The 16,847-nt window shown below is 38.6% G+C and overlaps 1 protein-coding gene across 6 annotated transcripts in view; it reads left to right on the top strand.

The window, feature by feature from the left end:
- The window catches only part of LOC119557989 (1-phosphatidylinositol 4,5-bisphosphate phosphodiesterase), a 53,300-nt gene extending 36,453 nt beyond the window's left edge, over positions 1 to 16,847 (top strand). For 5 of the 6 annotated variants that reach the window (XM_037871084.1, XM_037871085.1, XM_037871083.1 and 2 more), the window contains 11 exons: positions 3,548 to 3,694; positions 4,788 to 4,867; positions 8,307 to 8,543; positions 8,641 to 8,807; positions 9,487 to 9,791; positions 10,749 to 10,913; positions 10,988 to 11,354; positions 12,100 to 13,363; positions 13,556 to 13,712; positions 13,776 to 13,865; positions 15,341 to 16,847. In XM_037871084.1, coding sequence (XP_037727012.1) covers positions 3,548 to 3,694; positions 4,788 to 4,867; positions 8,307 to 8,543; positions 8,641 to 8,807; positions 9,487 to 9,791; positions 10,749 to 10,913; positions 10,988 to 11,354; positions 12,100 to 13,363; positions 13,556 to 13,712; positions 13,776 to 13,865; positions 15,341 to 15,409 — 3,048 coding nt within the window. In that variant the 3' untranslated portion in view covers positions 15,410 to 16,847. Of the gene's footprint in view, positions 1 to 3,547; positions 3,695 to 4,309; positions 4,390 to 4,787; positions 4,868 to 8,306; positions 8,544 to 8,640; positions 8,808 to 9,486; positions 9,792 to 10,748; positions 10,914 to 10,987; positions 11,355 to 12,099; positions 13,364 to 13,555; positions 13,713 to 13,775; positions 13,866 to 15,340 lie in introns of all 6 variants that reach the window. The other variant, XM_037871089.1, reaches the window with a different exon arrangement.

The raw sequence follows: 16,847 nt of genomic DNA, 5'->3' as shown, positions 1-16,847 counted from the left end.
GACTGATAGAGTGATGTATTAGTGTTTGTCTGTCGACGTCTCCTAAATGAAATTTATGACCGAGCAGCAACAGCCCGAAATGAACCTCCATTTGGGCCAATCCATCTATATGTTGTCTGAGTCCCCTGTATATATATATATATAGAGTCTTCTGTATATATATTTATGGCCGATGCAGGTGCTGCCCCGGGACTCGAACTAATTTAGATTTGCCGTCCAGTTTCAGTCTCTGGTTTTCCCTTTATCCCCTCCTTTGACACACTTTTCCACAGAGGCTGAAAGTGAAACTGAAACTGAGCCTCGGATGAGTGCATCCAACTGGCAACTGGCAAGCCCAAAGCCCATACCCATAGAAATGTCCATATCCACTCCCATTCCATCAGATCCTGCATTGCCCGAGGTCTAAACCAGTGTTGCATAGTTGGCTTTTTTCGGGAGGCTTATAAGAATCTCTGCAGGATCTTTAGAGGTGTCCTTATCCTAGTCATTTACATAATTATATTTTTTAATGTTTAGTCTATTTTATACATTTTGCCTTACATTTTATTGTAACCTTAACTTACAAAAGTAAAAATTTGTATGCTGTGATAAATTAAAAATTAAAAATGTTTTTATTTTTTATAAAATATTTTGGGTAGTCGGAGATACGGAGATATTTTAGAGGTATTTTTTTTGGCTTAAAAAAATTTTTTTTTTGGGTAATTGAAGTACTTCTTAGATACTTTTTGTGAACTCCAGTAAGCAACACTGGAAATTCTCTGGTCCTTTTCTCAACACTGAATCCTCCTCCTCTTCGCTTCACATTTCAGCCCCGGGCAAACCCTTTGACTATTCTGCATGTGGGTTGCAGGTGCATCTAAGGGAAAATCTAAAATGGAAAGGGAAAATGAAAATAAGTAGGGGGAAGGGGGAAAATGGGGGCGAAAGGGACTACTAAGTGGCATCCAGGTGCGGTCGCCGGTAATGCTCCATTCAATCGGAAACAGGTTGCCCTGGAAGCGGCTTAAGTCAGCCCAAAAAATGAATGCAGCAGAAAAAAATATCTAAACAAATTGGAACTGAAACTGACCCAAAAGGGAATGTATAGAAAAGAAAAGTCCGTCATTGACAGGGAATTATGGAATGTACAGTGCAGAAAGGACAGAAATTACATAAAGGAAGGGTATATTATATAAATTTGCTTTTAGAAAGCATTAAATTAGGAAAAAATTGGAACAACAACTTACTTGTTGGTGCTGTTTTCCCATTTCTATGGCTTATTGTTGAAGTATTTTGAATTTTTTGACAGTATCTGTCATTTATTTGTTTAGAACTTAACGTGAAACCTCTTGGCCAGTTTTCTTTCAATTCAACCCTTCTTCCAGTTCAACCCTTGAACATCTTTTGTGTTCCTTTGGTTCTGGTCTTCCCTTGTCCTCGGGCGAATTCAATTAAAATGCAAAATAAACACCAAAGAGCAGAAGTTGCAAGAAATTCGCATAATGATCGCAGTTGTGTGCGTGTGTGCCAAAAATGTTGACCACAAATGAGATGGGCAAAAAGAGAGCGCCAGCTGAGTAAAAACGACAGACACAAAATGCAAAAAGTTTTCAACAGAAAAGAAGTGGACAGGGTATGAGTGTTTTGTACACTCAGAAAATTTGACTAACAATGTAGTTTACAAATGTTTCATTTAAATAAATAAATATTTATGATTACAAAATTTAATATGTCGGCAATTATTAGCTGATTTAAGTGTGACCATTCGAATTAAAGTAAACTTTGCTAGTAAGGTCACACTGGCAAATCATTTTTTTTTTAATTATTGAAATGTTAATTAGTTTTGAACTTTTGGTAGAATTTTTTTAGGTAGAACTTTGGATCACCAAGATTTTCTCCTTTTTTCCTGTGTATATGTGTGATTTGTGTGCGTGTGTGCGCGCTTGGTGTGTGTGAGTGAGCTTGTGTGCGTTTAGTGCTCTGCCATCACTTGAAATGTTTGGTCATCAATATTAAATCAGTGAGCGACACACACAGTCAAATGAATGAAGGAGCGGGGGTATTTGGAGCCGTAGGAGAAAGCGGGGAAAGTGTGCGACTTTAGGGCGCGAAAGAGACGGGTATATTGGGTCCGAAAGAGACGGAGTGCCTCCCAAAAAGCCTTGCACAATGAACCATTAAAAGTTCCTCCGCTTGGCTGAGAAAAACCGCAGGAAAAAAATGTCTGGAGAAAAGAAAGATTGGTGGAAGTGAGTAACACAACCGAAAAGAATTATTGAAAACGAAAAATTTGAGCTTGGTTGCAGTTTTTTTTGTTATTGCCCCCGACTTTTCCTGGCTTTTAGTTTGCTGGCGCTTTTCAATAATGCACGAAGCTCTGCAAACGTAACAAAGCGAGTGGCACAACAAAAAAACACAAAAAACATTAAGGGAAAAACGAAGAAATATATATATATATATATATATATAAAATGAAAGGAAAGAATAAGGGAACAAAACTTTTATAACATTTGCTTTCACTTTATTTGGTTCAAAGGAGCGACTGGGGGATAAAATCGGGGAAGGCTGACTTATTTAGCACTCGAAAGTCTGCTGCTTTCTTCCCCCGGACTTTCCTCACAAATTGCACTTGAACTGATTGAGCTATTGTGCCTGTGTGCGTGTAAGTGAGTGTGTTTTGGAGGTGAGGAAAAATCCTCAATGGGGTCTCTGCATAATTCAATTTCCTTTAAGAAATTCACCGTTTAAGTGGAAGACTTTGAAACAGCATTTAAGGTGGTAAACAACAGGTTTCACCCAAACAATTGCAGCTTTTAAGTGGAGGGAAAACTGGGAAAATCAGCTGCTTAAGATTGAAATATAAAGTTACAGTGCTTGTAATAAAATAATCAAATAAAATATAGCAACTCAGGGTATACAAGCTCTTGAATAACAGAAAAATATGAGAGTTTTCAGTTGAGAACTTTGGCTTTTTAAGCTTGATGTCCTTTATAAAAATACTACCAACTAGCTACTAGACAAGTGCCCACTTCTCCACGATTCACTGTTATATACTTATGGCTTATTATTCAATTTGTCAGGTTTATTTCCACTTTTTCTATTATATTTGCGACTCGTTTTGGGGCAAGAAAATAACTGTAGCATACTTTTTCGCGATCAGAAAGTTGCGTAATGGCATTTTATTGGACTGGGCAGCAATTAAATTGAAATGCTGGCCAAAATTGAAGCTAGCTAGCTGACTGACTGGCTGGCAGGAGGGCAAGGTTGTGGAAAGTACACAACATTTAATTGTTGCTGACGGCCCAATGGGAAAATAGAATGAAAATATATTTGTTTGGCTCCGCGAATGCTGCACAAATGTTGATAAATGTTCTGTGCAGGCCTTGATTAATGATGCGACTGGAGATTAATGTTGTGCGATGCTGATTCAGTTACTGAATACAGCCGAGATGCGCCAAATTGCAGTCAAATCGCTGACGACGGGGCGTATACGTAATGCGCGGGGGTTGCCTTGAATGTATAGAAGATGCTGAGCTAATAAATACTATTTGTATCTCTTTTGCTGCAGGATCCGAAGATACTCGATAAGGTGACGAAGAAGAACGGAACCAATATACCGGAACTGGATAAGCGATCCCTGACGATCTGCTCGAACACGGACTATATCAATATAACATATCACCATGTTATTTGTCCAGATGCGGCAACCGCCAAGGTGAGTCAAGGTCATCTAGTGGAGGTAAACAGTGACCGGAAGCGGAAGTGTGATCGTTAATACATTTCCCTATCGCGAATGAGTCCTGCATTTCATCTATCTGACAGACATATTTAAACTCTAAGGTGAACCTCTAGGGCATTTTAGAATATAGAGATTGTTTTTGAGCATATTTATAAATAGATAAACCAAAAATTAAATCATTTGTATGTTTAATGGTAATCACCAACTTAATGTGTTTTTTCATTACTAAATGTTTTAAATTATTAAAATCTATCTCGAAATCGAACCAAAACTGATATACCATTATTACTCATACGCAAGGTAGTCCATAACATACCATTATTACTCATACGCAATGAAGTCCATCTACATGAACGAAAAAATATTTTTTTGGGGGAAGAAAACAAAGATATTTTATTTAATATAATAATATATGACTTTTTTAATAAAATTGATATATATATATTTTATTTTGCTATACATTAAACAGCAGAAATTAAAAAAAAAAAAGTTTAGGCTTTTAGAGGTCCACCTTAACGCGGAAATACACTGAAACACAAATCACTCACCGAAACCAAACAATCCTTCTATCGACTCTCTCTGTTCTTTTAGATCTGGCTAGATGGCATACGAAAAATAACCCATAATGTCAAAGCGAACAATATCTGCCCCATGATGTGTCTGCGGAAACAGTAAGTGGGCGTGTTCACTACTTACCTCACCACTTACCACTTACCACGTACCACACCCCTTACGCCTTAACCCTTACCCCCGGCACTTGCTCTGTCTTATTCACGGTTTGGCAAACGGCCTCGGTGCTTCCCTTTGTCCTGTACCCCGTGTGTCCTTTGTCCCATGTCCCATGTCCTTTCGCCTGGCCACATTAATTCCACTTGCTGCACCTCACTCGATTACACTGTGTACATAATTGCATCGATTGTTCCGTTCTCTCTGTTCTGCATGCTGTTCTTTTTCTTCTACTACTACCACTGCCACTCGTTATTGTTGTTGTTTATGTCGTTTGTCCTTTACGATTATCTACTCTCTCTCTCTATACGCATATGTATGCACAACTGTCTCACTCGCACAGAGCTGGCAGAAGAATTTGCGTCTCATCACGCATAACAATCGCGCCACGAATGTGTGCCCGCGCGTCAACCTGATGAAGCAGTAAGTACGGTCACACTGAACACATTAATCACATACCTAACTCGACTATAGCTGTATGACACTGGGCAAGAAATTAATAATCAGCTGCTCAGAAAAATAATATATTTACAAAATTAAATTACTTATTTATGACACTCTCAAAAAAAAAATTAAAATTTACATAATATATGGTCACACTTATTTTGGTTTATTCTCTTCTTATGATATAGATGTAAAACATAGATTTATAGTTTTATAACTAAGTCTCATTACAATAATTTCAAGTTTCACATTGTAATTTATAAAAAAAATAGTTCCAGTGATTAGAGCAAATTTAATTGGATATTATTAACAAAAGTTTTTCGTCAAGTGTCATACAGTCATAAGTAAAAGAGCTTGTTTAGAAATTTAAATAAACCAAGAACGCATATTCCCTAAATAGGTAAGTGAAGTTTATAATGTAGGTAAAGTCTTAAAAACCCCAATTAATAACTCATCATTATTCAAAGCTTTAGTTATTCACTAATTAATTTCGTTTCGACAAAATGCAAGAAATTACTAATTGGGAACCCCATTTGCTACTATGGCACACAAAACCTGAAATTCCATCCGTTAAACTTGTTTCCCCCACATTTCACAAAATGGTGGACTTTTGCGGGTCAATTACTCGTCTTCTGTCGTTATTAATTTCCTGATTGCTGATTACGCAATTCCGAGAACTCCGGAACCCAGCTGCAATTCGATCCCTGGCCAAGGGACCCGACTTTCTACTCCGCCCAATTCTATAGTTGTTGATTTTCCGCTGCCTTCCATGGCTTCGCTTCACTTTTGGCACAAAATAAATTCATTTTATTTGCATTTCCTGTGCCACACAAAAAAAAATGGGCAAAGAAAGGAGAAATGAAGGGCGGGAAATTCTGTTGGCTTTTCCCACCGAAGCCATCGTGAAAAAAATTCCAGGAGTGGGTGCGGTGTGTGTGTGTGTTGAGTGTTGTGTGCTTGGTCAAAGGGCTTCATACTTTATGCGGAGCACATTTTGAAAAATAAGGAAATTACGAGTGCCATAACATAAGCAGCGAAAATAAAAGCAATCATTATTCACAAAGAAATTCAGGATGCGATATCAAGAAAAAGCAAACTTGCATCTCATCCGGCAATGGCGAAAATAAATATTTAGGTTTCTTGCTCTTTCCAAAAAATCTTGTGTGATCTTGTGGGGGAGATGTTTCATAGTTTTTGGTTCTATAATAATCTTCAATCTAAAAATATTTGTTCCTTATATTATTCAATCAATGTTATATATAGAATGTTTGACTGTTTTAATAATCGACTTCAAGCTGGTTTTGTTTTAGTTTTTATAAATGAATTGGTCGGTGTAATGAAAAGTCCAGCCTTTATAATAATCTTTAATCTAGAAATAATAGTTCCATATTATATACCATCATTGGTCTGTATGAAATTTAAGACTCTTTTAATAATCGACTTTAAAGACTTTTATTTCCACCATATTCAAGCTGGCTTTATTGGTTTTCATGTTTCGTTTTCATTTCGAAAGCGTGTTCTAAATGAATTGGTCGCTGCAATAAAAATTCCAGCCTCGTCATCCGAAATTGGGTTAAATCGCCCAAAAGTTTGCTCGATTCCCCGCCAAAAGACAAGTGAATCGAATGCATTCCATGGCCAATGGTCGATGTTGGTTACTAGATGGTGGATAGTAGATGGTGAATGGTAGATGGTGGATGGTCGATGGTCGATGGTCGATGGTCGATGGTCGATGGTCGATGTCCATGGGCCAGATGAAAGGCGGCAACTGAACTGCGGTTCATTGGATATGCGTTGCCTTGCGGTGAACTCTCTGCCCAGTCGAGTGTGTTTCGGGGGCTAAATGGGTGTGTTTACGGGAAATGGGTGTGTTGCATCCGGGATCAGACACCCGCAAATGTGCACTGAGATATAATATATTTTATAATGAATATAGGATGTAATACCCTCATATAATAATAAATAAAAATTTAGCTTTTCATTTAAAAGCTTTATTTTGAAACAAGTAAAAGGCGTCTATCCAAAACTTAATGATTTAAAAAAAAAATTATTAAGTATAAAAATGGGAATTTACCAAGAACTGATATTTATTAAAACTAATATTTAAAAAAAAATAATACCATTATATTTATTTGATCCTGAAAAAATTTATTTATTGAGTTACAAGTTCAAAAATTAAAGATATCCTAAAAAATTATATAACAGAGGATAATTTTTTTTAATTATTATTATTTAGACATATTTATGTTTAAGAACTTTAACAGTTGTAATGCTTATAAATAGACCTAGGATTTATTGAGAATTGATTTTATATTAAATTCGATTTTTAACGATTCTTGATGGGCTCAGTATTATTTTTTAGTAAACGACTACTTATAATACCCTTAAAATAAATATTTTTTTATTTTACCAAAATCAGTAATTCCAGTAATATTTTCTCGCAGTTTCGAAATGTTTTAGTGGTGTTTCGGATGGGTGGCAAAAAGTTGCAAAGTGCATTCAGCGAACAACCGTGTTAACCACCGTAGGAGCCAACACCTTGGCCAAATGGGCGGCGGAAGTGGTTATAGGAACGTGAGTGGGCGTGGCACGGTAGCAGTTGCATGTTTGTATTGTAAATTAGTTGTCCTAGTTTGCAATTTGTTTCTGATTGCATTATTTATGCGTCATTCGGTGCACACGGGTTCCGCAATTGCTTGACCCGAAACCGAAAATGTTGGATGCGAGTGCAAAGTATCCCACGGATCCATGCAAATTGGCCACGAGTGCGATGGGCCCTCGATTCAATTAGTTATGGGTTCCGTATTGGGTGCAGGGTGCAGGTCGTTAATCATCTGCGTAATGGATCGCCTGAACTTGATTGCTAATCAATATTTAATTCGATTACCGGTCAGCTTAGCCCCACCAAACAGTCGTTAAAGGAAAGTGACCTCTGACATGGTCTCAGGGCAATTTCATGGCAATTTCCGTTGGCTAATGGAAAATATTCATTTGAATTTGAGTTGACTTTTCAGTTTGAAGGTGGGCTTTTAATTAAGTTTATAGGGAACAAGGTCAGAGGCAAAACTATTGGTGACCTAATATCATATCTTGCATATTTTAATTTTAATTGGGATTAACATTTGTTTTATTACGCAGAATACATGCAAATTAAAGATAATTCCACATTATTTAATAAACCCCAGAAACATGATCTGTAGTTGTAAAATTCAAATTAAATGGTCCATCCAATTTGCAGGTGAGTCAGATTACTTTCATTCTAGTTAAATGTGTTATATGCCAACGTTTTGCTCTTTGCTATTCTCGTTTTAATTGCATTAACCAAACACCCTCAAAAGCGTCTCAGTTTCATTCCGCGAAAAATGTGCAATTATTACTGATTCCGACCCTCTGTTGGCATTCTGTAACCCAAAAATAGTTGGATGCGATTGAGTTACTGCGTGGAGAAGAGCGGCAAAATTCCGGTGAAAACGCTGGCCAAGACCTTCGCCTCCGGCAAAACGGAGAAGCTGGTGTACACGTGCATCAAGGACGCCGGTCTGCCGGACGACAAGAACGCCACGATGACCAAGGAGCAGTTCACCTTCGACAAGTTCTACGCCCTGTACCACAAGGTCTGTCCCCGTAACGATATCGAGGAGCTCTTCACCTCCATGTAAGTTTTAAATTTCAGTAACCCTTCTTTACCAAATATAAATTCATTTAAATATTATTTGCTCAAAACCCCCCTCTGGTTTTTTTTTTATTTTCAGCACCAAGGGCAAGCAGGACTTTATCAGTCTGGAGCAATTTATCCAGTTCATGAACGACAAACAGCGCGATCCACGAATGAATGAGATCCTGTTTCCTCTCTATGAGGAGAAACGCTGCACTGAGATCATCAACGATTACGAGTTGGAGGAGGAGAAAAAGAAAAATGGTAAGGAATCTAAGATAACAGTATATATACTATAGTAATAATATTCCTTTTCACCCAAGATAGTCCTTAAAAATGTTTGTTAAACCTTATTATAAAGCCAAAGCTTGTTTGTTTTTAATACATTTAATAAAATAATTTAAAATCTAGGTGGGTTAAAACTTAGTTAGAAAGTTTGGCTTATAATGATGGCTATGAACTTTATTTTGCTCTAACCATAGACCAATTAGAAAAGTTTAGTAATTTGATATGAACTTTTAACAAAAAGCAAAAAACATTTTTTTTAATAAAGAACACCCTTGCTGGAACATTTTTGGTGCTTCAAAGTGCCTTTTCTCTGGGAAAGTTAATTAATTAAAATATTTTAGCAAAAAGTATAGAATATGTTTTAGAAAGCACACATGCTGGAACCTTTTTGGGGTTTGGGGTTGATTATTATTCTCTGGAAATGTATTTCAATGAAAATATTTTTGCAAAAAGTATAGTACCTTTTTCTTTGAGAACATATGCTAGAACCTTTTTGGGGTTTCAATGTGATTATTCTCTGAAAATGTATATTAATTAAAATGTTTTTGCAAAAGTATAGAACATTTTATTATGAAGCATGGGGCTGGAACATTTTTGGGGTTTCGATTTCATTATTCTCTGGTTATGTATATTAATTAAAATGTTTTGCACCTAGTTCAACTCTCGCTGGACGGCTTCAAGCGCTACCTGATGTCCGACGAGAATGCTCCGGTGTTCCTGGACCGACTGGACTTCTACATGGAGATGGACCAGCCCCTGGCCCATTACTACATAAACAGCTCCCATAACACCTATCTATCCGGTCGTCAGATCGGCGGCAAGAGTTCCGTGGAGATGTACCGCCAGACCCTTTTGGCAGGATGTCGGTGTGTGGAGCTGGACTGCTGGAACGGAAAGGGGGAGGATGAGGAGCCGATCGTCACCCACGGCCACGCCTACTGCACGGAAATCCTCTTCAAGGTGGGTACTATACGGTATCCTTGATTAGTTTAGGTTCTGACAAAGAAAACTTATTTAAATCACATGTTATGTTCATTGAATTCAATCTTATTACACACACTATACGATATCCTTGATACTATACGGTATCCTTGATTAATTTAGGTTCTGACAAAGGAATATCATTTAAATCACATGTTATGTTCATTGAATTCAATCTTATTACACACACTATACGATATCCTTGATTAATTTAGGTTCTCACAAAGGAATATCATTTAAATCACATGTTATGTTCATTGAATTCAATCTTATTACACACATAATGAAGGGAGTTCGTAGCCCACATTTCAGTTTCGGAATTATCAGTAATTTGAATGCAGCTCAAACGTACAAAATCCCAGCACATATTAAATGATAATGTTTGTAATTGGTAAAATAAGCTTTAATTGAAACATTCAACTCTGTGCATGTTATGTCGGCAATCTTAATTGTCAACCCAAATCAGCTTCGTGCATCTAATGTATACAGTACGTCCGGGAAAATGGATGCATTGTTCAGAAGCTTTTGGGGTGGCAAACAAATTACATACAAATTTGCCTTAATTATAGCTCAGGGAATAATTTTTGTTGACTGTATTGTTTGAAAACTATATTCGGATAAGCATGTTAAACTGACGAACTAATTTAGATTTGGGTTAGATGTTTATACTGGATTCAGGAATTCACGGGAAATATTTCTTTATTAATTCGTTTTTTTAAAAAGCTTTAAAACTATGTGTTTTATATAAATGGAATAAATAAGGCTCATCAATTTTAAAAAATATTTATAATCTAGCAAAGAAAACTGTTACTATTTATTTAAATTGGGTTTGATCAAAGACTATACAATATATTAATACAATATCAATATCTATATGTTATAAAGATTTAATCTATCTACAAATGTTATAATATTTGTTATCAATTTATCTCGCAGGACTGCATCCAGGCGATTGCGGACTGCGCCTTTGTGTCCTCCGAGTATCCGGTGATCCTGTCCTTCGAGAACCACTGCAATCGCGCCCAGCAATACAAGTTGGCCAAATACTGTGATGACTTCTTCGGCGATCTGTTGCTCAAAGAGCCGCTCTCAGATCACCCGGTAAGTAGGCGAGGTCATGCCATTCCTAACCCATATCCAATCCGTATACTATACACAATACTCCACTATAACAGCTGGATCCGGGACTACCGCTGCCGCCGCCGTGCAAACTGAAGCGCAAGATCCTCATCAAGAACAAGCGGATGAAGCCGGAGGTGGAGAAGGTCGAGCTGGAGCTGTGGCTCAAGGGCGAGCTGAAGACGGACGACGATCCGGAGGAGGACGCCAGTGCGGGCAAGCCGCCGGAGGCAGCCGCCGCCCCTGCTCCCGCCCCGGAAGCGGCCGCCGCCGCCGAGGGTGCCGCCGAGGGGGGTGGCGGGGCGGAGGCCGAGGCAGCCGCCGCCAACTACAGTGGCTCCACCACCAACGTGCACCCGTGGCTCTCATCCATGGTCAATTACGCGCAGCCCATCAAGTTCCAGGGCTTCGACAAGGCAATCGGTAAGGGGCCCATTGTGCCTTTGGGCTATTTTTAGATTCCCATCGGAGGGGGAAGCCCATAGAGTGTGAGCAGTTATGGTTATCCAGGGTCCTTTGTTGGAATGTAGGAGTAACATTTTACCAGCACACCTGCAGCTTAGAAGTTCTTTTCACATTATTAGTTTACAATATAATGCTTTAATTTCATGGGAAATGGGTTAATCTGAACTTCTATGGAGGATACATTTTTTTTTTACCTATATACATGATATTAGAGATGTTAACAATACAGAAACCAACCATGAAACTTATAATTATAGTTAGTTATCATTTAAAATATTGATGAGCTACTCAGAAAATTAGTTAAAGTAACTATAATAAATCGGGAAATGAAATTGCAAGGGATATATTGTCCATCATTATCATTTAGTTACTTGTCTTTATATTTTTACTTGCATTTATATTTCAACTATACTATTCCTTATTGGTTTTATTATAGAGAAAGAACTTAAATTAATATTTTACTTATGTGGTCTTTAGGTTTCAACCTATATTTCTGAGAAATGTTTTTAATTCCATGGTTAAAATATTGGTGGGTTATGTAGAAAATTGGTTAAAGTAGTTAAACCTTAAACGGAAAATGAATTTGTTAGGGCAATATGTTCCCTATAATTTCTCAACGGGACTTTAACTTTAATATTTGGATTATTATTTATTATATTTTTTATTTGCTGATATACTAACCTTCATTGTACCTCCTCCACAGAGAAAAACATTGCCCACAACATGTCCTCGTTCGCGGAATCGGCGGGCATGAACTACCTGAAGCAGAGCTCCATCGACTTTGTCAATTACAACAAGCGTCAGATGTCGCGGATCTATCCGAAGGGCACCCGGGCGGACTCCTCGAACTACATGCCGCAGGTGTTCTGGAACGCCGGCTGCCAGATGGTCTCCCTCAATTTCCAGAGCTCCGATCTGCCCATGCAGCTCAACCAGGGCAAGTTCGAGTATAACGGCGGCTGTGGCTATCTGCTGAAACCCGACTTTATGCGCCGTGCCGACAAGGATTTCGATCCGTTTGCCGATGCGCCGGTAGACGGTGTGATTGCAGCCCAGTGTTCCGTAAAGGTGATAGCCGGCCAGTTCTTGTCGGACAAGAAAGTGGGCACCTACGTGGAGGTGGACATGTTCGGCCTGCCCTCGGACACGGTGAAGAAGGAGTTTCGCACCCGTCTGGTGGCCAACAATGGTCTAAATCCGGTCTACAACGAGGATGCCTTCGTGTTCCGCAAGGTGGTGCTGCCCGACTTGGCTGTGCTGCGTTTTGGCGTCTATGAGGAGAGCGGAAAGATCCTGGGACAGCGTATCCTGCCGCTGGACGGCCTGCAGGCTGGCTATCGCCATGTGTCCCTGCGCACGGAGGCCAACTTTCCCATGTCGTTGCCCATGTTGTTTGTGAATATCGAGCTAAAGATCTACGTACCTGATGGCTTTGAGGACTTCATGGCCATGTTGTCGGATCCGCGAGGATTTGCCGGCGCCGCCAAGCAGCAAAATGAACAGATGAAGGCCTTGGGCATTGAGGAGCAGAGCGGCGGTGCCGCCCGAGATGCTGGCAAGGCCAAGGAGGAGGAGAAGAAGGAGCCACCGCTGGTCTTTGAGCCCGTCACGCTGGAATCGCTGCGGCAGGAGAAGGGCTTCCAGAAGGTGGGCAAGAAGCAGATCAAGGAGCTGGACACGCTGCGCAAGAAGCACGCCAAGGAGCGCACCTCGGTGCAGAAGACCCAGAATGCGGCCATCGACAAGCTGATCAAGGGCAAGAGCAAAGACGACATTCGCAACGATGCCAACATCAAGAACTCGATCAATGACCAGACCAAGCAGTGGACCGACATGATCGCCCGTCACCGCAAGGAGGAGTGGGATATGCTGCGACAGCATGTCCAGGACTCGCAGGACGCCATGAAGGCGCTGATGCTCACTGTTCAGGCGGCGCAGATCAAGCAGCTGGAGGATCGCCATGCCAGGTGATATGATTATCTGTACAAGCAATATACAAGAGAGCACAAAACTAAACTAAGGTTCATACATGGAACAAGATGCGTAACGTCATACAAGCAAGTGCTTGATTCATCCCTTTAAATAACAATCTTTTTTGCGTTGCTTCAATGGTAATTTGTAATTTCATTCTAACCCACTTTTGTTTGTTATTCCTGCAGGGACATCAAGGAGTTAAATGCCAAGCAGGCAAAGATGTCGGCGGACACCGCCAAGGAGGTGCAGAACGACAAGACCCTGAAGACCAAGAACGAGAAGGATCGTCGGTTGCGTGAGAAGCGCCAGAACAATGTCAAGCGCTTCATGGAGGAGAAGAAGGTGGGTTCTGTACAATTCATAATACCCAAACGAAACTAATCCATATATATTCAATTTGTGCAGCAAATCGGTGTTAAGCAGGGCCGCGCCATGGAGAAACTGAAGCTGGCTCATTCGAAGCAGGTCGAGGAATTCAGTACCGACGTGCAAAAGGTACTGAACGAAACTCGGCCGCAGACCGACACTATAACCAGTATTGAGACTGTACTTTAGACAACCACACCTGTATAGCTAGAGAGCGATAAACCGTAAACGATAAACGATAAAACCGATAACTGAAACGCAAAATGAAACAAAAACAAACCAGAAAAAATGAAACTGAAACCAATATGAAGATATGCATCCCAGATACGATCGTAGTTGCTGTAACCCCTTGTCAATCGAGAGAGTGAGCGAGAGAGAGAGAGAGTATCGCCTGGTGATGCATCTTCCGATAACCGATAAACAATAACCGATCACGAACAAAAACCCAACCTAACCGTACCCATCCGTACTAACCTGAAAAGTAATCGATCAGTCAGTAGCTGCTAATCTTTCACACTAACTGCTAAGATGTAATTATCTACTATTTCCTATATATGTATTATATATTTATTGGTACTTGTTCATTTTGTTGCTCCATAGTGTGTTCTAATTTTCCCTTGTTTCGATCGTTTGGAGCACTGTTTTGCGATCTTATAGAGGAACGCGTTTCATTTTGCTTTGCGCTTTTGTGTTTGATCTTTAATGTGAAATTTCCAATTAAATTATTTCTTGTGGCTTTAGAATTTTTAAAAACAAAATAATTTTAAAACAGCAAAACAATAAAAATAAATATTTTTAAAAGAATCATTAAAATAAATAAAATGTATCCCAAAAGTTCGGTTAGACAGGAAATACTTACAAATATATGTTAAAATTAATTATAAATTCTTACATATATTTTAAATTGTATTCTTGATAGTGCTCTTTTATACTCCTATATAAGTGGAATTTTCCATATATTTTCTATGGCCAAATACATTCCACTTGGAATAGTTTTCACATTGATATTCATTTAATTTCTTAGTTGGCTTTACATGTTCCGCTTTAAAAATGCTTTTATGTGCTTTTTAAATGATTTTTGTGTGCTCTGTGTCGAACTCACATTGTCCTTTAACCCTCTGTGTCAGACTGTCCCCTTTTCTGCCTATATATGTGTGTTATGTTATAAGTTCTTGGCTTGAATCCCATAACTCCCCAGATCCCAAGCTCGCAGCTCTACTATCGAACTACTTTATGGATATAAATATCTCTCTCTCTCTCTATTTCACTCCCTAAAACTGTCTCTGTCTAAAAACCCAACCTACCACGCCCCCTAACGCCTTGTCATTTATCGTTTGCTGTGTCGCCCTAAAAAACCAAAAATGCTAAAAAAAAATAACCGAGAAAAACTAAACAAATTTCTATATTTTTTCTCTTGCTCTTTCTTTCTCTCTCTCCCTCTCTCTTTCCAACACACGTACACATGCCCATGCTCTGTCTCTTTCTGTGCCATTTAAACCACAAAAAACCACACAATTTGTTTACTTTGCGAAATGTTTTGTATTTGCTGTCTCACACGCTGCCGTCTGTCATCCAAAAACCAACTGCCGCTTCAAAAAATAAAGCTTATGGACATGTACAAAATCGAGGAGGAGGCCTATAAGACGCAAGGAAAGACGGAGTTTTATGCCTAAGACTCCCAGGTCAAAGGTCAAAAATGAGGAAGAGCACCGCGATACCAAAAAATTACACTAAAAAAACACTAGAGCAAACCAAGAAACAATGTGCTGATCAAGATGAAGATGCTAACATATATACTTCTTTATATACTGAATTTACACACACACTACACTCATCATCCCAGAACTCAAACACACATACACTCTCGCCCACATCTATAAGGTATTAACTTTACTTAAAAATATTTACGTATATGTTTTATGCAGGAAGCATAGGCTTACACACACTTGTCAACTAACTAGAATTCAAAAACTGAAAAGTCAACACTTTGTGCTTTATATTTATTTAAGATTCTGATGAAGAAGAAAACGTTGATTGAGAAGGCCACACATGAATGTGTGAATTTTACGGGGACTTTCCCCTCTCGAATCCATTGTAATTTATTTTGAAAAACAAGAAAAAACCCAAGAAAAAAAAAGAATACCAAAAATCTTTAAAGGTATTTTGTGCTAACAACACAATAACAACGGTACACCGATAAGTTTAGACCACATATGCAGTGCGTTTCAGGGCTATAAGGACTGCCTTGTGGTTATTTTAGCGGTGAAACGCACTGTACACAATCATATATGTATACATAACACTAACCCAACATCCCTGCCCCCCAGTAATCGTACGTTTCAAGTGAACTAATTACATGAGTTTCCGATTCTCCACCTAATAGCTTAGCCAACTAACTAACCAGTAAGCTAAAACCATTAACCAGTAAAGCAATCCGAGGAACCCACAACTAACCGAACACCCAAACAAACAGATCTACATATATATTTCGGGATATATAGAACCTGTAGAACGTCATATTTTTTTTTCTAAAAGCATTTATTTTGCAAAACTTGGAGGGGAAAAACCCCTAACTGCTCGAAAAAATATATATGAAAACCGAAAACAGCATTCACAGTCATAAACGAGAAAATCGTTGCAAATAGTTTATAAAGACGGTGTTATAAAAACCTAAGTATTAAGTGTGTAATTCAAACAATGAAACACCCCTACCGGCAGTTATATGTACACACCGATACACACACAACACACAAAAATATGAATTATTTTTGAGCTGAAAATACCAAAAACTAATTGGTTCAACTTTACATGAAATGTGAATTTTTTCCGCTCTGTATTAGTTTCGATCTAATTTTTAATTTTTAACCAAAACGAGATAAAGATTTTACGATTTTTACTACCAGATAAAGTAGCCAAAAAAAATATATACATACATATATACACAGAAACACGAAATAATACATAGATCTAGTGAATATTATACCACAGTAAGAGAGACAAACAAGAACTTAAGATAGTTTCTGTTTGAACTGTCAAGACCGTTTATGTTGCACTCGAAAGTTGCTTTTTGCATGTATTGTAGTTGTTGCAAAAATACCAAAAAAAAAAAAA

Source organism: Drosophila subpulchrella, chromosome X, assembly GCF_014743375.2.
Source record: "Drosophila subpulchrella strain 33 F10 #4 breed RU33 chromosome X, RU_Dsub_v1.1 Primary Assembly, whole genome shotgun sequence".
Classification (NCBI taxonomy): Eukaryota; Metazoa; Arthropoda; class Insecta; order Diptera; family Drosophilidae; genus Drosophila; species Drosophila subpulchrella.
This window is presented reverse-complemented; position numbering and strand designations above follow the sequence as displayed.